We start from the raw sequence: 23076 nt of genomic DNA on the forward strand, positions 1-23076 counted from the left end.
TAATATGAGGAGCATGATATGAAAAACTGCCCACTTTACACAGGCTTCATCTCTTACCATCACCTTCTTTCTTTTATGTCCACATACACAAAGTGTAGATCCTTGTCATTTCAAATTTACCTTTTGCAGTTTCATCTGATCCTTGGGACTCAAGTGGCCAATGAGTTGGAACTCTGTGTAATTTTGAACACATGTTCTTTGAGGCTTTTGTACAGCATCCACTTAGCTAAGGACTGACTAAACTGATCTTATAGGTCAAATTTCCTAAAAGCAGACCCTATGAACAGGTGTCTGGGTATACATGATTAATAAATGGTGTGCTTTCAGGGAAAGCTTTTATGGGAGTTGAGGAAGCTTAATTATGAAGAAGAGCCAAGCAAGGCAATACCCCAAGCAGAATCTAGCTTCATGTCTTGATCCATAAGGAGAGAACTCTGGAGTATAAACCACACAGCAGAGTTGTCTTTTTACAATCCAGACAGTCATTGACTATAACCAGCAGTTTGTGAATAAATACCAGTTAGCTCTGAGAAGGGGTGAATGCTGACCTGTAGCATTTTCCAGTTGTCATGGTGTAAATATTCCTACCATGGCCAATTCAAGCTACCAACATAATTTCATTGAATGCATTGTTGGAAAGACACACACACAATTCACTCTTGGGCTCTGCTCCAGCATCCCACTGGCTGTGGCTGACCACTGGGAACATGAATTACCTCCTAGGCAAAGGGTGTGTGTACCTCCTGGGCTAGGGGACTCCCACCACCAGTAGAGGTCACCTTTCTAGAGAAGAGAGGCAACTGTGAAACATTAACAGCCAACAGTCACAACAGCTGAAGGATAGATGCCAGACCAGGAAAAATGCCCACCACAACTAGCAAGCAAAATTCATAATCCATTCAGCCCCTGTATCTCAACATGGCTTTTTCAATGCTGTTTTGTTCTTGTACATGCAATAATTCATTAGCAGTGATGAAAATTTTGTTTCTTTATGAAAAATCCACCCTCCCCCGAAGCCACCTCCTAGGTACTTATTGGAATTGGTAATAGAAGAGAAGTAATGCAAAGGTCTAAGAAAGGGATGATTATTAGTAAGAAAATGGTTTTATAAGTGACTTGGACTTTTCAGGTACATAATATGAAAGTGTCTGAATTGATCAGATATTTTTACTCCAAAATCTTGACATAAATAATGACCTACTCTTTCTGAATCTCTCTTGTGGAAGACATTCTCAGTTACTTATTCCAATTTTTCTATTGGCATTTGAATTGTACCATTTTGGGATTGCTTCAGACAACTTAGAGCTAAACTTGCCTTCCCACTATTAATACTTTAAAATTAAGATATTTAGTCATATAATTTTATGCTGTTTAAATGTTATCACATTTACCAATAACAGCAATTAAATTTACAAATTCTCTTCATAATTTCCTGCCAAACAGACTGATTATAAGCACATTCTTTGAAGAGTTTCTGAAAGCAGGACATTCAGAATAGTTGAGACTAATCAACTTTTTAAAATTAAAACTGCTTGCTAGCTATGAACAGTGGATAGCTTTCCCAGGAGTTCCTACATTTTATGACTTATCTTGTCAACCCATTGAGGATCTGTGTTCAGGGTGGAGGGCATATGTTTGTGTGTAGAAATGGAGATGAATGTGGGATAAAACTGGGAGAGCAAGTAGGAGAAAGTAAAAAAATAGTCTTAACTTCAGTAATTGGGGAAAGGGGATGTTTTTCTCCAAATATGGTGCAAAATCAATGTTAAATGCCTGTGAAAAAGTTCATAGTTGTGGTATAGGGTGAGTGGTATATGTAATGAGAATTATGGGATAAATATAATAGAAACAAATGTCTTAAAATATCCTTTAATGATAAACAAGAAACACTCAAAGCAAACTTTCTGGAATCCTGGGGATGGGGTTAGGTGTGGAAATAAAGGAAATTTTTACCTTAAAAGTAATTGGATTAATGTTCAATGTAAAATTCAAATAGTTATGTGTAAGTCCACTCAAATCGAGTTTACACTAACTAATTGAGTTTACTGAATTAGGCAGAGTAAGGATACGTTGATTTTCAATGTTTCTGAAAATTGGCCCACATATCATTGTTATGTTTTTGTTTGTAAATTTCTATATATATTAAGTTTCCACAGTGTGTTCAGCCCTGAAATGTCAAACTCTCTTAACCAGAGTGAGGCTAGAGAATCTAACACTAAGATAAATTTCTATTTCCTTTTAAAGAATTGATTTTTATGATGAATTTTTTTCTTCAGATAGTTAAGAGCCTTCTTCAAAACACACTTGTTTTTAGAAGTTTTGTTTCCTGGGATCCCACATTATTATAGACTCAGTGGGCCCATTTAGTATGTTTTCCTATCAAATATTTAAATCCTACCATTGATCTTAACATGGCAATAAGCAAAGAGAACAGTCAATTTATCAGCAATACATGCCAAAGTATAGTAATTGAATAGAAATTAAAGTGAATAAGGAAAATAAGCAATATATTGATTTATTTTTTTAAACTAGTGGCAAACCACCACCAAGTTTCATTTTATCTGCTTATTTTTCTACTTTAAAATATTTTCACTCAATTTGAATCTGTACAATTGCTGTGAATCTAAATCCTATCAGGTCTCATTGCATAATACCTATTTAATTGCCCTGTGGTTTAAGGCTCTTGTCTGACCCAAATGCAACAACATTTCACTAATTTCACCTACTACTTATCAGCTGGCTATTGGTTTCCACATATTTCTAGTAGGGACAGAGAATGGTTCATGGTTTTCAACCTACAGAAACCCCAAACTAGAATCACCCACAAGCATTACCTAATATAACGATTTTGTGCATCCAATAAAGCATAAGGTTAAAAGAAATATAAGCTAAATAAATGAGCATAAGTTCTATTGATCCTTTGGCTTACAGCAGTGAATAAAATATTACCTGTGGAGCCACCCTGACATTTTGTTATAAAGGTTGAGGGAAGAGGTTTTCAAGATTGTCTCAGTGTTAAAATAGCCTGGGGTTTGGGGTTGAATGTCATATGCAAGATGGGTCTTAGCAAAATCTGACCCACTTTGACTTTCAAAAAAACTTGAATTCTTAGTGAAAAAATTATCTTTAAAGATTTTAAGCCCTTTTTTCAACTGATATAGTATTCTTCTATAATCAATACAGAATCATTCCCACAGATTTTTGAGAATACTGTCATATTCCCTTTCTGAAAAAGAAAAAAATCTATTGCTATTAAAGTTTGATATCTTTGATAGTTAAATACTAATCACTTTTATAAAGGTTATATTTGGCCAATGACTTTGAATTTTTTTTTAAATAACATTTGAGTACATTGATTGGACAACTTGACATGTGGACACATTTGTGTAAGTAGTAATTTATTCATCATTTGCATGTTTTCAAATGGACATTATCATAACAGTTGTCATAACAGAACATAACAGGTTATGAATTTAGGCCTCGCCTCACGATGTGATCAGAAAAACTCAAGGAATATTTTAAAGTAAAACTCATTATATGGTGAAAAAAATGAAAACCTGAATAAACTCTTGACCCCACTTAAGAAGCTAGATTTCTCTCACACTCATACATACATTGAGGTTAAAATAATAACCACTAATATATCTGGAGGGGTACATTGGTTGGAATTAATACATAAGACTTTGTTTTCAGGCTAAGAATATGATTAAATTAAAATGAATCATTATAAAAAATTTATCAATCTAATTTTTAAACATGCTATTTCATAGATTTTAATGAAAAAATCCAGTTTATGCCCATTTTATTTGACTTTAAGTAGTCGAATATCTTGTTCATCTGTTGTTCAATTTTTAAGATAGAAAAGGACTTTGGAAAAACTAAATAAAAATGTTTATTAAAATCAGGAGCTACAATAATCTGAAAGTAAAAGTGGATATTGAAGGGCATTCTATAATCCTTTTCAGCCCTCTTTCATTTAACTATATTTATCTCAGCTCTTAGGAAATTTATATTCATCTCTGATTCAGTTCTGCTTCAGTATGTCTAAGTTGATAATACATTGAATGGGAAATCAAATCAGCAACAATCTATTTTGTTTTAATAGTGAGTGCCTTCCCTATAGAACTAAAATTAAATCAATGTGCCCAGTATAAAGCAAACTGGGTGTAGCATATTGCACAGGTTGATTCACAACCCTAGATTCCTTTATTATTCATGATTTATACATACAGAGGTAGCTTAATTTGTTTTAGTGGAAAAAGAGTCTCTTGATAAACTACTATATACAGTACCATACTCTGTCCTGCATTTTCTTCACCAAAATGTTGCATTTTATAGCTATGAAATTTATAAGCCTTTATAAGCCTGTGTAATAATAATCATCATTTACATTAAATTAGTTATATACATTAGAGTTAAGCTGCACAATAATAAGAACTTGGTCTGTTTTGTGCCCTGCTCTGTGTCCCTAGTGCGTGAGCATTCCCTAGCATATAATAGTCGCTCAATAAGATTTTTTTTGAATGGTGAATAAGTATGCACAAAGGAAGAGGGGAAATGCTCTTTCACATACATAAGACTTTCAAAATTTATTTTACAGATAATTTTCTCCCATTTGACACCATCCAGTTTCTGGCCAATCTTACTTCTTGCCTGAACCTACAAACACCCATTGTCACTTCTTTCTCCTTTCCAAAATGACCACAGGCTTACATTGATCTATTTTAAATTTTCCAGTTGAACATGCTGCACCCAGGTGAACGTTCTTTTTCTATTGTTGCCCTCTATGGATGACTTCATTCACCTAATCTACTCAGGGAATCTCTCGTGACCTGCCTCAGCACCCTTCTTTTCACTATCCAAACCCCATGACACAACTTCTCATAGTGTGATTACATTGTTTTTTAGTAACCACTAAATTGTGTGTGTCTGCTAAAGACTCTGAGTCTGTTGAGAGTTCCATTTTCCCAGAAGATATGTGCATAGTACATAAATGCATAGTACATAATTGATATGAAATAAGTGTTTGCAAGTGAGTAGTAATTAAATTTAACTAAAAGAGTTGTGGAGAGAATATGCCATAACCCTTTGCAGAAACTTATCATCTGCATTGCACAGTCCAGCTCATCTAAATCCACCACAATCTTGCTCCAAAAAAATGCTCATGATTTATCTTCCACAACTGCCCTGTGTTTTAGGCTTCACCTTATTAAAGACTGTTTGCTCTTTCCCAAACACATTAAGCTTTCTTACCTCTTACTGTTTGCTCAAGCTCTGGACAAATATCTTTCCTCCTCCTACCATGCTTTATCTTCCTTTATCAGTTTCATGGACCCACATCCCAATGTCTAGTTCAGGGAGATCTTACAAAGCTGCATGATAGTTTCATGAGTTACATTTAAATATTGTATCTATTTGGGGTTTATTCTTGTGTCTGGTATAAGTTGGTGGTCCACTTTCATTTTTTTAATGTACCTGTCCAATTTTCCCAACACCATTTATTGAAGAGACTTTCTTTACTCCATTGTATATTCTTGCCTACTTTGTAAAATATTAATTGAGCATAGTGGCTTGGGTCGATTTCTGGATTCTCTGTTATGTTCCATTGATCTATATGCCTGTTCTTGTGTCAGTCCTAGGCAGTTTTGAGTACAGTGACTTTGCAGTATAACTTGATATCTGGTATTGTGAGAACTCCAGCTGTGCTCTTCTTTCTTAAGATTGCTGCAGCTATTCAGGGTCTTTTTTGGTTTCATATAAATGTTTGGAGTATTTGTTCTAGATCTGTGAAATATGCCATTGGTATTTTAATAGGGATTGCATTAAATCTTTAGATTGCTTTGGGTAGTATGGAAATTTTAATGATATTGATCCTACCAATCTATGAACATGGTATATTCTTTCACTTGATTGCTACTTCCTCTATTTCTTTTTTCATTTTCCTCTACTTTTCTGAGTACAGGTCTTTTACCTCCTTGGTTAAGTTTATTCCTAAGTATCTTAATGTTTTGTTGCAATCATAAATGGGGTAGGTTTTTTTTAGTTTCTCTTTCCGAGAGTTCATCATTTGTATATAAAAATGCCATAGATTTTTGGGTGTTAATTTTGTATCCTGCCATGTTGCCAAATTCATTTATTAAATCTATTAGTTTTTTGATGGAGTCTTTATGGTTTTCTATGTACTATATCATGTCATCTGTGAATAATGACAGTTTTACTTCTCCCTTTCCAATTTGGATGCCTTTTATTTTTTCTTCTTGTCTTATTGCTATGGCTAGGACTTCCAATACTATGTTGAACAACAGTGGTGAAAGTGGGCATCCACTTTCTTGTTCCTGTTCTTAGGAGAAATGGTTTTAGGTTTTGCCCATTGAGTATGATGTTGGTTGTAGGTTTGTCATATATGGCTTTTATTATGGTGAGGTATGATCCCTCTATTACCACTTTGCTGAGAATTTTTATCAAAAAAGGGTGTTGGATTTTGTTGAATGCTTTTTCTGCATCGATTGATATGGTTATGTGATTTTTGTCTCCCAATTTGTTCATGTGATGTATCACATTTATTGATTTGTGAATATTGTACCAGCCTTGCATCCCTGATATAAATCCCACTTGGTCATGGTGTATGATCTTTATAATGTATTGCTGAATCTGATTTACTAATATTTTGTTGAGGATCTTAGCATCTATGTTCATCAGAGATATTGGCCTGTAATTCTCTTTCTTTGTAGCATCTATCTGGTTTGGGAATTAGGGTACTGCTGGCCTCATAGAAAGAGTTTGGAAGTATTCCTTCCTCTTGAATTTTCTGAATAGTTTGACGAGGATAAGTGTTAATTCTTCTTTTAATGTTTTGTTAAACTCCCCTGTGAAGCTGTCCAGACCAGGGCTTTGGTTTGCTGAAAGTTTTTTTTATTATTACTGCTTCAATTTCATTAGTATGATCAGCCTATTCAGGTTTTCTGATCATAAAAATCTTAGAAGAAACCATAGGCAACAAAATCTCAGACATCTCTCATTGCAATCCTATATAATAAAAAGGCTAATATGCAAATTGTCCCCTCGGGAGTTTGAATGACTGGGAGTTTGTTCACTATGATGTGTGCTGACACCAGGGGTTGGCACAGAACAAAAAAAGGCCCCAGCCGACAGCCAGGGGAAGGAAGGCCCTGATAGCCAGCCAGGCCCAGGGACCCTACCCGTGCACAAATTTCGTGTACCAGTACTCTATTATGTTTATAGATACATCTCCTAGGGCAGTGGTTGGCAAACTCATTAGTCAACAGAGCCAAATATCAACAGTACAACGATTGAAATTTCTTTTGAGAGCCAAATTTTTTAAACTTAAACTATATAGGTAGGTACATTGTTATTGACTTAATTAGGGTACTCCTAAGGCTTAGGAAGAGCCACACTCAAGGGGCCAAAGAGCCACATGTGGCTTGCAAGCCTCAGTTTGCCGACCACAGTCCTAGGGCAAAGGAAACTAAAGAGAAAATAAACAAATGGAACTAAATCAAAATAAAAATCTTCTGTACAGCAAAAGGAACCATCAACAAAATGAAAAGAGAGACCACTGCATGGGAAAACATATTTGCCAATGATACATCCAATAAGGAGTTAATTTCCAAAATATATAGGGAACTCATATAACTTAACAAAAGTAAGACTAAAAAATGGGAAAAGGACATAAATAGACACTTCTCCACAATGGACATACAGATGCCAAGAGACATATGAAAAAATTCTCAAAGCCACTGATCATCAGAGAGATGCAAATTAAAACAACAATGAGGTATCACCTCACACCTGTCAGAATGGCTACATCAACAAATCAATAAATGACAAGTGTTGGTGAGGATGTGGAGAAAAGGGAACCCTAGTATATAGTACACTGCTAGTGGGGATGCAGACTGGTGTAGCCACTGTGAAAAATATTATGGAGTTTCCTCAAAAAATTAAAAATTGAACTACCATTTGACCTTCTTTTTTTTTTTTTTTTTCACTGTATTCTACAATATTTATTACCAAGCAATTATATTCTACATTTGTCAGTGAGTATATATAGAATGTTATTGTTTTGATTATAATCAGCTTATATGACAAGAAGACACACATACATCACAGGTTGCCTGCTATTGTTCCTATGTATACTTCTTTTTATGTTTATTAATTATTAATAACTAGAGGCCCAGTGCACAAAAATTTGTGCACTCGGGGCAAGGGGTCCCTCAGCCTGGCCTGTGCCCTTGCAATCTGGGACTCCTCGGGGGATGTCCACCTGCTGGCTTAGGCCCACTCCCTGGGGGGATCGGGCCTAAGCTGGCAGTCAGACATCCCCCTGGAAGCCTGGAAGCCCTCGGGGGATGTCCACTTGCCAGCGGGAACCAGGCCTAAACTGCAGTGGGACATCCTTAGCGCTGCTGAGGAGGCAAGAGAGGCTCCCACCATCACTGCTGTGCTGGCAGCCGTCAGCCTGGCTTGTGGCTGAGCAGAGCTCCCCCTGTGGGAGCGCACTGACCACCAGGGGGCAGCTCCTGCATTGAGCGTCTGCCCCCTGGTGGTCAGTGTGTGCCATTTGACCTTCTGATCCCACTTCTAGGAATATATCCTAAGAATCTGGAAACACCAATCAGAAAGAATATATGCACCCCTGTGTTCATAGCAGTGCTATTTACAATAGCCAAGTTATGGAAACGACCCAAGTACCCATTAGGAGATGAGTGGATAAAAAAGCTGTGATACGTTTATGCCATGGAATACTATGCAGCAGTAAAAAAAAAAAAAAAAAAAAAAAAAGATTTCTTACCAATTACTTACCATTTTCAACAACATGGAGAGTATTATGCTAAGTGAAATAAGCTGGTCAGAGAAAGACAAATATCACATGATTTCACTCATGTGTAGAATCTAATGAACAAAGTAAACCAATGAACAAAATAGATCCAGAGACATAGAAGCATGGAACAGACTGTGGAATCTCAGAGGGAAGGCCGGGATGGATAGGAATAGATCAACCAAAGAGCTTACATGCATATATGCATAACTCATGGACACATACAATAGGGTGGTGAAGGTCTTGGGTGTGGGTTAGGGGCAGGCTACAAGAGGTCAATGGGGAAAAACAGGGCCATATGTAATACTTTCAACAATAAATATTTTTAATTAAAAATTAAAAAATTTTTAAAATACCAAGTTACATAATAAAAGAGTGAGGAAAGACAGGTTTCCCCAAGGTAATATTACAAGTTGGCTCCAAAGACGCAGCTACCAAAGAAAGGATCTTAGTCTCTGGCTCTCTCATGGATGAACTAGCTAATCATCATCTGCTTTGCAGAGTCTCCCTGAACTAGACTGATTAAGACCTCATGTGACCTTTTTTTCTCCATATTGCCTGACACAGCGCTTAACTGGTTGTAGATGTAGTAAAAGAAGGAAAAATAGACTTGGCCTTCTCATTTGTCTTTACAACAGGCCTGATGTGTCTATGTTACTTTCCCCATTTTTACACAAGTGGAAATGCATGGAAAATATTTGCAAATGAAGTCTTTCAACCCCATATAATGCCAATTCCTGCAAACACCTCTTTGGCTACTGGAGAAAAAGGTACCTCTTTCTTCAAAGAGATCCTCAGCCTGAGCCAAAATGCACCAATTCTGTAATGGAACCCAGGCTGGATTTCAGCCCTCTGTGTCCTCTTGACCAGGCCACTATACAACTCTCCATGGAAACCCTAGTATTTTAGTCTTGTCATCTTTTTCTATATAAATATTTTCATGTTTTTTAAGTCGTGGAAAATGCCCCCCAGAAGGCTACACCAAATGTATCACCACCAGAAGAACATATTTTCCTTAAATAGATCACTTCCCCTTTTCTTCCACTGGCTCTATTTTCATGAAAACTCTCTGGTTGGTACCAAAAAGCTCTCTAGTTGGTACCAAAAGCTGGAATGTTACGTTCTTGCTCAGAGGGTTAGAGAGACCTTAAAAATCAGCACATGTCCCAACAGAAAATAAATAAATTAGATATGGAACCTAAAGGCAATGAGCTATGTTTATGAAGCAATTTGAGGATAGCTGCTGGTCTAAAGTTTTTAGTGATTAATGTAAAAATTCCTAATTCTCTTGAGTGTTTATTTTTAATAAAAATATATTGAGGGATTATCATGTACTTGGTGCAGGCATATCCTGGGAAAAAAAATAATGTAGAATTGCCTTAATGAAGATTAGGGTCTTGGGAATGGAGACAATGAATTAACAAGTAGGCAAATAGATATGCACTTATAAATTGTGATCAGTGCTAAGAAGGAAAATAAGGTGCTGAGAGTGAGAAAAATAGCGGGGAGCTTGCTTTACTTTGGGCAGCCAGGGTTGGGCTTGCTTTCACGGTCACATTAACTGAGATCTGAAGTATATGAATAGAAGCCAGTGAGGCAGAGAGCAAAAATGTAAAACTCCAGGCTGAGGGAACAGCATGCACAAAGGGTCTAAATCAAGAATAAGCTTGGTGATCTGAATGAACTTGGGTTTGGCAATTATTTCTTAATGGCACACAAAAAGGACACTTTAAAAAAATCAATAAATTTACTTCATCACAAATTAAAACTCACTCCTCAAAAGATGCTACAAAAATAAAACAAGACAAGCCAAAGCCTGGGAGAAAAATATCTGCAAAACATTTATCTGACAAGAGACATATCTGGAATATAGAAAGGACTCTTATAACTAAATAATAAGGTAACGAGCAACCCATTTTTTAATGGGTGAAAGATCTGACATTTCACCAAAGAAGACACATAGATGGCAAACAAATACATGAATAGATGTTCAGCATCACTAGTTATTGAGGAAATTAACATTTAAAACAGAATAAATTTAAAAACAGTGACCACAGTATTGACAATCATGTGAAGCAACTAGAACTTCCATAAATGGCTAGTGTAGAATGATACAATCAACTTTGGAAAACAATTTTCAAGTTTTTGGAAGCTTTATTTTACTTCTTTAAAGAAATTCAATTTTTTAGAAATGTAATATATAAAAGAATATTAACATTTTTTTAAACATGAGAAAGAAATAAAGAAAGAAGGAAGGAAGGAAGGAAGGAAGGAAGGAAGGAAGGAAGGAAGGAAGGAAGGAAGGAAGGAAGGAAGGAAGGAAGGAAGGGAGGAAGGAAAAGCTTGCTGAGTTCTAGGAACACAGCATCTTTTAAATTCTTGTTAAAAAATATCAAATTCTTAGGCCCATTCTGGACCTACTGGATCAAAAACACTGGGGTGGAACTCAGAAATCTCTGTGTAAACAAACGGTTTATGATTATGATGCAGGCTATTGTTGGAGAACCACTGCCTTAGTCAGAGGTCTGGTTGGGAAGGTTGAGAGAAAGACAGTCCCCCTAGGCAAGGGCAATGGTGGTGGCAAATGTGGGCACAGACCGTGAACATTTCAGACTTGCAGAAACTTTTGCAAATTCAAAAAACCTGTGAAATCTAAAACTTAATCTGTCTAAAATAACTCCTGAATTTGAATATCAATGTCCTTGTGGTTGATGTTTTAAGTGGTTTATGGATTGTTACTTATTCTTAAATAAGTAAACAGATTTCATTAACTGCTATTTTGCTTGAACTTTTGTCACATATAATTAAATTTTGTCAGAAAGAAATATTGGCATTTCTTCTGTTTCCTTAACAGCCTAAACACATGAACTGCTTAAGTGATTTATTTACACTCGTTAGAACTTTTTATTTTAATTGTGCATATTTTGCATTTAGCCTCTGTAAAGCATTCATGAACTGCCTTTTTAATTGTGTCATTAGAAAGCTGTGAATAGCTTGAAATGTTTGGGGGGGGGGTACTTTGGGGGAGATTGTTTGCTTCTTTTTTTTTCTCTAAAGGGGAAATAATTAGCAGTCAGAGTTAGGATTATAAGACAAGTTTCCAAGGAAATTAAAGTAACTAATGTGTGTACAACTTGTTCTTATAAGTAAAAGCCTTTCCTTTGTGTCCAGTTCTGTCCTTCTCCTCATTTCCAATTTATATTTGGGAAGGCAAAATGAACAGCGTGAACAGAAAAGAAAGAATCAGGGCACTTAGTGTGGTAAAACTAGAATTCAGCTTTAATTTGAACAATGTTGGGGTTATAAGCTTCATAGTGAAGCCATGTCCTAAAACATGAAGAACCATGATGGATGTAAATAGAAAAAATTTTTAAATAATTTATGTTTTTGTGTTTGGGTGTGCATTCTTTTTCAATAATACAAAAAGAAACAAGATAATTTTTCATAAAAACATAAGCATTTTCTATGGGAAAAAATACTACAGTTAATAGCTATTCTCTTAGTGCCATAAATTTGGAACTGTGGTGACTCTGAGGGGAAACCATAGTTAAAATATAATTACTGATAATTGCTTAGGCAATAAAAGCACCAAATTTTGTCATGCCTTCAAAGTTCATATTGTTTTCCTAAAATCTGGTGGTTGTATTTTTTTACTTAACCTACTCTAAGTCATCCTGATTATGCTACATCTAGGTCATTAATTCTGAATCGGTTTCATTATTTATGTCCTTATTCACTTTGCTCATCAAAAGTGATCATGCCCAAATAGAAACTGTACAAGAATTGCCTTGAAATCTGAATGCAAGGAAGACAATGGAAAGAAACAGCATAATATTTTGCCTTCAGGCTCTCACCATAAAAACTGATGCTGGAATGGAATGCAGCCGCATCTCTATTTAAAAATAGTACATGTTTCAATGGCATAATTTATTGTTGAGAATGTCTCCACCAGAGGCAAAAAGTGACACTAAAGGCAAATTGATGTACTCATTCAATCTGCAAACTACACCCTGGGTTTTAACTCACATAAAAATCCCTCAGTATTTGGCAGAAATCAAGAACTTGATCTTATGGCAAGAATGGTATATCTCAGGTTTGTGGAAAATCTGTGATAGCCCCATAATGACAGTAATAAGATAAGCCTCTTGCAAGAAAAAATAAAAGTATCTGCTGGGCCGGTGTGGCTCAGTGGTTGAACATTGACCTATGAACCAGGAGGTCACGGTTCTATTCTCAGTCAGGGCACATGCCAAGGTTGGGGGCTCGATCCCTAGTGTCGGGTGTGCAGGAGGCAGCCAATAAATGAATCACTTTCATCATTGATGTTTTTATCTCTCTCCCTCTTCCGTCCTCTTTGAGGTCAATAAAAATATATTTTTTTAAAAAGGACCTGACAGCCCTGGCTGGTTTGGCTCAGTGGATAGAGCGTTGTCCTTCGAACTGAAGGGCCCTGAGTTCAATTCCAGTCGAGGGCACATGCCCTGGTTGTGGGCTCAATCCCCAGTAGGGGGCATGCAGGAGGCAGCCAATCAATGATTCTCATCATTGATGTTTCTATCTCTCTCTCCCTCGCCCTTCCTCTCTGAAATCAATAAAAATCTATAAGGATAGATAGATAGATAGATAGATAGATAGATAGATAGATAGATAGATAGATAGATGATAGATAGATAGATAGATAGATAGATAGATAGATAGATAGATGATAAAAAGGACCTGACATTTGAAGTCTAAGGGTAAAGGAGATTGGAGAAATGGATAAAGTTAGTCTATGTAGTGGATACTCTGGGCGCCTCAGCCTGATTCCTTGACTAGACTAATGCAGTCATCCCCCAGCAACTCTGTGTTGGCTGCTAGAGACTCATAGTTGCACTCTTTTCCAGGAAACCTTTCACAGCCAAAAGGAAGCCACCTTGCCTGGGAATTTACACCACACCTTCTCTGAGACTGATAGGGAGCAGCTAGTGGCAAAAACTGAATGACATTGAGGTAGAACAGGATAAACCCCTTGTCTCAAGACAGGCCAACTATGGTATAATTTGTGCTCCAGAGCTCCCTATGGGACCAGGCTGATGCTGGTCTCCAGCAGAGGCCGCATCTTTGCTTACCTATCTGATCCTGTCCTCCTGCTTTTCTCACTCTCCTTCTCTTAAAAGCACTCAGATTCTGCTTCTCTGAAACCCAGCAGGAGGCAGTAGGTATGCAGAGACAAAAACTGAACTTACATTCTGTGCACCACACCAGGCAGGGAAACAACCAGAATAAAGAACCAAAAATTACAGACAACAGTGAAACATGAAAAGCTTGCCTACATCTTATCTTGTATTCCTTTGTTATTGGTTCAACCACATTTGAGCAGCTTATTTCTCCCCTTCCAGGCATTTTAAAGGTTCCAGTAGGTCTCTGATCCTCTGGGCAAAGCAGAATATAGCCTTTGACCATCTTGGCCCCAGTGATGGGCACTCACTCTCATCTGGATGATATAACCATCCAAAAATGCAGAATCTGCAAACCCAGCTGGGTTGTACCTGCCCCAAATCCTGGGTACCTGGACCCTATAAGGCCTTCTGTGAGACATATATACGAGACCCAGTATCAGTATTAAAACCTGTATTTGTGGATATGATTTCCATTTCCTCCCCCTCAGCTTCTCACTACTACAACAGGAAGAATCCTGGGACTTTTCCTAGGACCTCCTCTTTTTAGCCTATTTTTCAATGGATTTGATCCACAAACATTTGTTCAGTAAAGTTTCATTGTAGAGAGAAATGCAGTTAGTCACTACTTCATTTTTTAAGTAGCATTCATAATGTGAATTTCTCTGCACAGCGCATATAGCTCTAGAATGACAGCGCATATAGCCCTAGAATAACATTTCATCATCAGACCCTACTAATTTCAAATTCCTAGTAAGTGAAATAGGACCTTTATAAATTAGTAGGTTGAGTTTTCAGGAAGAATGTTTAATATAGCTTAGAAGGGAAATTTTTCAGACTTTCAGTAGCACCATTGATATATAAATATAACACTAGATATGTGTGTGATATATATATCACACAATTTATAACTCAAAAATGGCAGCGCTAATTCAAGCGTTGTAGTTTCTTCTCCTTCTTGCTTGCTTGTACAGCTACTCCTGCTATGGTCTTTCTTGGATTGTCTTGAACCTCCATCACTTACCCCTGTTATTTTCTCTCCATCTCCAAGCCTTATCTTGCTTCACTTTCTTCCTAATCCAGTTTAGACTCCACAGTCTGTTTTCCAATTACATTCCAGCTAAAATTTAAACTCCCTTGTCCCTGTTTGTGCCACAGCCACCTGACAAAACCCCTGAACCAAGTGTTTTCTCCATGTTTGCATGGGACACCTAGAGAAAGAGAAAATTGGGCAGATTGGTTTGGCTAAAATATGTGAGTCCTTGGCCCCAAATGGGCCCTCAACATGCCTGGCAACCTTGCTAGTTTCTTAGGTCAAATCCATCGCACAGCCTCTATCACAATTAATTCAAATGTTCCCACTTACCCTTAACTCCTATTTACATAATATGAATATTGGTTACATATCAATTCTATGCCAACTCTGTTGCTTCTGTGGGTGCTAAAAAATATTAATACTTTTCCTCCCACCTTCTAAGTTCTTCTGTCTGGGCCAACCATCAAATTAATAGACACAGATTAACAAGAGAAAAATCAAACATTAATACATGCACATGGGGAATTCACATAAGCATGAAAATTCCCAAGACAGTGAGGCAACATTGGATATATGACACATTTTTGGACAAAGGACAAAAGGGGGGAAATGGAGTATTACATTTCTGAAGTGAGAATGTGTGATTTTCAGGTAGTTGAGGAAGAGGGGAACACACCTGGCAAGCAAATCCTTGCTAGAAGACTCAAAAGCAGCAGGACACAAGGGTATCTAGCCAGCAGGCACCTGCCTGAAACCCTCTTCTTTCCCATACTTAATGCAAATTAGGCTAAGGGGACATCCTAAACTCTCCATCCTGTAGCAGGTTTCTCTGTCTGAATCTCTTGGGCAGAAAAGGGTTCTTTCTGAGTCTTTTGTTTCTTAATAAACAGCTTAAATAAATATCCCCAAAAAAGCAGCTTCAGGGTGGCAGAATTTTGATCCCTTCACTTCATAGTTCATAGAGGAATTAGAGGCCCTCAAAATAGAAGTGAATCAACTTACTCTTTCCAGTCCTCCACATTGACTTTTTTCTGTGCCTTGTGGAATTATCCCTTGAATATCTAGTCAAAACTGCTTCCTTTGTTAATAGACCATTCCTTTCTTTTGTTGCAAAGTGGATAATGACTACAATTATAAATCCACATTTGAACAAATCTTTAACTACATAACGATAAGCAAAGACCTGACAGGCAATTTAATTTCATAAAAAGAAGAAAAACTTGACATAGCAGACTAATATATCATTCTAAATCAGTACTTTTATATCTATAATCAGACAACATTTAATGAAGTGAACATTCTGCCTGCTTGAAACTAGTCATAATAAAATTAGACTTAGTTTGCTCTTTCATGGAGAACATATTCCAGATGTTTAAGTGATTCCAAGAAAACCCACAGTATAATGGCTCCCTTCGATATTTTCTCACTGCTTTCAAACTAGAATAAAATCTAATGAAATTTTGGTAGTATCTTAATAGCACATCATATTGCTCAGAGTTAACTATACGTTTTGGCATTTTGTTTAGTGTTTAATAATTTAAATATTAATTTATATTGTATAATATTAGCAGCACTATATTTGGGTTTGAAATATAGCCAGACCCAAAGTCGTGACACCCATTGAAATGACATGGTACCTCTATTCACTCTTTATATAGAATGTCCTATGATTCAGAGTTGAGGGGGCTCTAGTTTTTGTTATGTACACTTCTAGGCATTGACAATCCATAGCCATCCTCAGGTACTATGGAGCTGCCCCCAGAACCTAAGTCAAATGCCAAAATGACTTGGACACTCTCCTGCCCCTTTTTTATCTTCTTTTTGTTTCTGTCACCAGTTATCTCCTTTCCTCCATCCTTGTGTATTTAGTGACCTTACAATGATTTCTTGCTGGTTAAAGTTCTTCAGTCTGTTCATGCCCATCACAATATCTGCCCAAACTGAACCTTACACCAAGTTGTCTCTTTATCAACTAACTTCTCTCAAAGGCTCTATTTATCTTAACAGAAATTTAGGCATTCAAATTCAACTAGACCTATAGGGGGGTTATCCTTAATTAATCATAGTAGCAGTAGTAATGTCAGTAAAACAGTAGCAGTAAAAGTTTAGCCCAGCTGGTGTGGCTCAGTGGTTGAGTGTCAACCTACGAACCAGGAGGTCACGGTTCAATTCCTGGTCAGGGCACATGCCTAAGTTGTGGACTCAGTCCCCTGAAGGGGGGGGGGCATGCAGGAGGCAACTAATTTATGATTCTCTCTCATCATTGATGTTTCTATCTCTCTCCCTCTCCCTCTCTGAAATCAATAAAAATATATTATTTTTATAAGTATATAATAGACTAGAGGCCCGGTGCACAAAAATTTGTGCACTGGAGAGGGAGGGGGATTGGGGGGTGTCCCTCAGCCCCACTTGTGCCCTCTCACAGTCTGGGACCCCTCAGGAGATAACCACCTGCTGGCTTAGGCCCGTTCCCCGGGTGGCAGATGGCAGGCCCGATCCCTCAATGACCTTCCAGACAAAGCTGGGACTGTGAGGAAAGCCTGGGTCCTGAGTGCCTGCTGGCAGATGGAGGGAAGCTCAATCCCAGGTCGGGTCGCACACGGGATGCCCAGATGAGGCCAGGCGGACTGGCCTATCACTGCTGCACCGCCCGGCCGCCCCGGGTCAGGTCGCACACAGACGCCCGCCACCCCGGGTCACAGATAGCAGGCCCGGATGGCGGCAGGGCAGGCGGGATGGCACTGTCCCACCCTGCCTGCATTATGCAAATTAGCTGCCATCTTTGTTGGTGGATAATTTGCATATTGTGCTGATTAGCCAATGGGAGCGTAGCAAAGGTACGGTCAATTACCATGTTTGTCTATTATTAGATAGGATGCTCTTTATTCCAATTCAATTAGGACCTAGTGTTAACCACTAATTGAAAAAGACAGTTAAATCAGGGAACCATTAAACATATTTTTAAAACATTTTATTCCATCCTAAAATAGCCATCAATGTTTTAATATTGTGTGACAGTTTTTTTCTTTGAGTGTAGATTCACTGATTAGAGTTCTCCATGAATTGCACTGATAATGCAAACTTTTGATTTCCAGTTTCTTTAATGTAGGCAGAATGCATCAGGAAACATGAGAATTATTCTAAATGCTGAATCCTTCTAAATTTTTTAGATTATTTTTCCAATTTTTTACAGTATTGTCCACTCCAATTCAACAGTCCTTCTTTTAATTTTTAAGGAACTTTCCTGGTTTTCATAGAAATAATAACTCATTTCAGACATATTTCTTTGGTTAGAAAAATATTTAAATCATATAATTCCAACATTAACTGGCAAAAACACATTTGAGAACACGTCTGACAACTAATGAGAGCTGACGAACATGCATACTAACAGATACTTCTAACATTCTATTTAGAGGTTGGTAGAGGCCCCAGACAGTGTATTTCACAGAGGAATAAAAGACTCTGGCTAATCTGGTGAGTCTTAAGTGGAGATTAGTTAAGAGAATTTTTATTATAATTGCCAGAGCCTATATAATAAAACCCTAATATGCAAACTGACTGAATGGCAGAATAACCAGTCACTATAACACACACTGACCACCAGGGGAAAGACGCTCAATGCAGGAGCTGCCCCCTGGTGGTCAGTGCGCTCCCACAGGGGGAGCACCGCTCAGCCAGAAGCCAGGCTCAGAGCTGGTGAGTGCAGTGGTGGTGGCGGGAGCTTCTCCCACCTCCGAGGCAGCGCTAAGGACCCCTTGGGGGAAGTCCACCTGCTGGCTTAGGCCCGTTCCCTGGACTTCAAAAGGGCACAGGCCGGGCTGAGGGATCCCCCCTCCAGTACACAAATGTCATGCACTGGGCCTCTAGTATGAGTATAAAAAAGAAGCCATAAGATCCTATGATAGTGAGGGGTGGGGGTGTAGAGAGACAGAGAGAGAGAGAGGAATAAGAAGGAGGAGGAGGAGGAGGAGGGGAGGAGAGGGGAAGGGAAAGTGAGTGTTGTGATTAATTATGATTGCTGGAATTTGTTTTTTAATCCCTTTCATCCTCCAAAGCAGCAGATCTCAACCTGTGGGTTGCGATCCCTTTGGGGGTCGAATGACCCTTTCACAGGGGTCACCTAAGACCATCGGAAAACACATGTATAATGACATTGTTTTGTGATTAATCACTATGCTTTAATTATGTTCAATTTGTAACAATGAAATTGGGGGTCACCACAACATGAGGAACTATATTAAAGGGTCACAGCATTAAGAAGGTTGAGAACCACTGCTCCAAAGCATTGATGTAGGATTAAAATATGTGCCCAGGACTTTGGGGCAGAAAGTGAAAATCAAAATATATAATAATAAAAGAGTAATATGCTAATTTGACCAGACATCCTTCCAGACGTCCTTCTAGATGACCTTCCAGACAAAGCTGGGACTGTGAGGGAAGCCCGGGTCCTGAGTGCCTGCTGGCAGATGGAGGGAAGCCATTGCCGGCATCTGGGGGAAAGAAGGCCTACTATTGCACAAATTTCGTGCATCAGGCCTCTAGTGTTCTAAAAAGAGACATTTGAACATGTAGATTATGTAATCCAAAGAGAGCTGAAATCTAGATATGATTTAACTAAGATGGATACTCAATGGCTGAGAGCCACACTAGTGAAGGCAGGTGATTAGCATAGAGGTTTAATCTGCAGCATTGTCAGATTATGCCTGGTTTCCCACTTACTATTTCCACTCATATGATATTTATTAGTGGTTACTACCAACACGTTATTATCCAGAAGAGACTGATTCCATTTTGTAATGGTTGTCCTTATCTAGGTTTCTCCATTGTCATTTAAGAAATCTGTTTCCCAACATTTATATTATGCAAAACAAAATTATTATGCATCATTCACTTATAAGGAAATAAAGTAATATTTACTATCAATCCCTATAAAAACTTTTAGTTTTAGACTGATTCCTATGACATTCCACTGACATGAAGTTGAATAAAGATGCATACATCACATAGAATTGTTGTATGTATGTGTTCAGTCAGAAGTGTGTCTTTTGTTTTTCTTTGTTTTAATTTTTATGGATATGTAATTCACATACCATAAAATTCACCCTTTTAAAGTGTAATATTCAGTAGTGTTTAGCATATTCACAAGGTTGTGCCACAATCACCACTAATTCCAGAGTATTTCTCAAAAGAAACCCCATGATCTTTTAATATTTTTAATGACCACTTTAAAAGAAACTATGAGTTCAGCAGAGAGATTAGCACAGTGTCTTGTGTTTTCTAAGAACTATATAAGAATCTTATACTCTACACAGTACCACATTTTAGTGGTGAGATATTCAGGTAGATTTGAGAGGATAATTACATTCTTATTTAGAATTACATACGGGCTTCTTCCATTTGCAATGGCAATGAACTGGAGGGTTATAGATGAGGTGAGTGTAAACAATGTCTTTTATCAACATAGGGAAACAGAGAAATAACACATGCCCAGATCAAGCAAGTTAAAACAGCACTATAGCCAAGTAAATGATGCTATCCTTGTGCACAGACATTATATTACACAAATTGTTCTCCTAAGTAAGGGAATTTGTCCGTTAGAAATTGCTCATTGGAACATTTGGACATCATACATCATGTTAAAGATCCATAAATGTCATCTCAATAGGGTAGATATGACGCATGGTAATATCCTCCCCATATCTGCATAGTGTTCTTCTGTTCAACAGATTGTCATGATGTATTGCATCAGAGAATCCCAATCTAATGCTTTAGAGACAGCTGAGAAGCCCCATGGGAGCCTTCTTAAGTCATTGCTACAAGGACTAAAATACCAAAAGACCAGGAAGTCATTCTTAAAACTTGACAAAATACCCTAATCTCTAAATGAATCTATTTATTATGTAGTTGGTGCAAAGTATGAATGTAATATTTTATGACTGAGTATATATTTTTATTATAAAAAAATCTATATCTAGTTGTGAGATGAGTAGAATTTAGAATCTAGCAGCACCATATTTTTCCCATTACTTTGCCAATCCAGAACTTCTTTGGAGAGGTATATAATATAATAGTTAAGAATAAGCATTTACATGCATATATGCATAACCCATGGACAAAAATAATAGTGTGGTGAAGGCCTGGCAGGGTATAGGATGTCAATGGGGAAGAAAGGGGTACATCTGTAATATTTTCAACAATAAAGATAAATTTTTAAAAAATAATAAGCACTCTGGAGACAGGCAAACCTGGGTATGTATCCCAGGTTTCTCAATTTTGACCCATGGAATCTTGGGCAAGGTTTAATCTCTCTAAGTTTGTTTTCTCTGTGTAAAATGAGAATTCTCCAAGTATTAACCTCATAGGGTTATTATGTAGGAATAAAATCAAATTACATGTGGACAGAGCTCACCACAGGATTAGACATCTAAGAATTACTCAAGAAATATTATTCTTTACCCATTAACAAATGTTCATTGTTATACTACCTCTATGATAGGGCTAATATCACTGATACTACACCCCAAACAGAATAAAATATCTTATAGTTCCCATATGTCTGTTTCTTTGTTTTAAATATTCTCATCTTCCAATTTGCCCTTGACTATTTCACACAGGCACTTCGAGGAGAAATTGCGCCTCTTAAAGAGAATGTAAGCCACGTCAATGACCTTGCTCGTCAACTCACCACATTGGGCATTCAGTTGTCACCATATAACCTCAATATTCTGGAAGACCTGAACACCAGATGGAAGCTCCTGCAGGTAGGCGCATTATTAGCATTGCAGTTCCCTGTTCCAATAAGAGAATATACACATAAAGCTTGTTTATGAGGAACAATAAAAGTAATTTTTTCACATGACATTCACAAAAATATTTTGCGACTATAGGGTATTTTATATTGTTTGTTAAGTCCCTATATAAATGTTTTCAAACCTATTAAAATTAACTTTTATAAATGGCTTAAAGTTAGGCTTTACTATATCTTGCAATAAACATAGAAGATAATGCTGAATCATGATTTAAAAAACTAAATTACTAGCATGCAATTACTTTGTACTATTATTGCTTGGATTCTCAAAACATCTTTCCCTTGGGAATCCTAATGTAAACAAAAGTCAAAGGTAAGGTATCCTAAAATATTTTAAAGAAAGAGCATTCCTCCACAAACCTGCAGGGAATATAAGTGTGATCAAGGTTATTTAAACTCTCTATGCCTCAATCTTTCATCTGAAAAAAATGGGGATAATAAATGTTCCTAAAATATTGGTTTATTAGAACAAGTAAGTCAAAACACATGGTAAGTACTTGGAACAGTACTAGTCCCATGGTAACACTATGTAAGTTCCAACTATTGGTACTATCGCCGTTATAATTATTACTATTATAGCATACAGGTTTTGGAATCAGAGTCACTGAATTACCTTGAAGTCACTTGACCTTTCTGATTGTTAATTTTCTCATCTCTAACATTCTTTTTTTAAAAAAATATATTTTATTGACCTTCCACAGAGAGGAAGGGAGAGGGACAGAGAGCCAGAAACATCGATGAGAGAGAAACATAGATCAGCTGCCCCCCGCACACCCCCCTACTGGGGATGTGCCCGCAACCAAGATACATGCTCTTGACTGGAATCAAACCCGGGACCCTTGAGTCCGCAGGCTGACACTCTATCTACTGAGCCAAACCATTCAAAGCATCTCTAACATTCTTGCTGTAATATTAAGTGAACTAATTCATGTGGAGTTGTTAGTACAGTACCTGGCTCATAGTAAGAACTCAGAAAACCTAATGGTGAAGGAGACATGTCAATATGTTACCTATGTGAAGGACACTGTGTTATACCCCCAAACTGTAAAACTGGTTTAATGACAGAATTGGAGAACTGTTTTCCTTCCTTTTTCCAATTTCACAGGATGAAGAGTGTATGCTACTGAAGACAGAGTGGCAACTGGGTTTAAAAATATTTTCTCTCAAAGTTATAATAAGAAAAATACTGAAAACCAGATGAGTTTTCCAAATGGCAGTTCATTTAGGGGTGTGATCG

The 23076-nt window shown here is 37.4% G+C and overlaps 1 protein-coding gene across 1 annotated transcript in view; it reads left to right on the plus strand.

Annotated features, from left to right (window-relative positions):
* DMD (dystrophin) overlaps positions 1-23076 on the plus strand; it is a 1824373-nt gene that overhangs the window by 1434940 nt on the left and 366357 nt on the right. The window contains exon 58 of the mRNA XM_036304100.1: positions 21646-21792. Within this exon, the coding sequence (XP_036159993.1) occupies positions 21646-21792 (147 nt within the window). The remainder of the gene's footprint in view (positions 1-21645; positions 21793-23076) is intronic.

Source organism: Myotis myotis, unplaced genomic scaffold (genome assembly GCF_014108235.1).
Source record: "Myotis myotis isolate mMyoMyo1 unplaced genomic scaffold, mMyoMyo1.p scaffold_m19_p_4, whole genome shotgun sequence".
NCBI classification, from domain to species: domain Eukaryota; kingdom Metazoa; phylum Chordata; class Mammalia; order Chiroptera; family Vespertilionidae; genus Myotis; species Myotis myotis.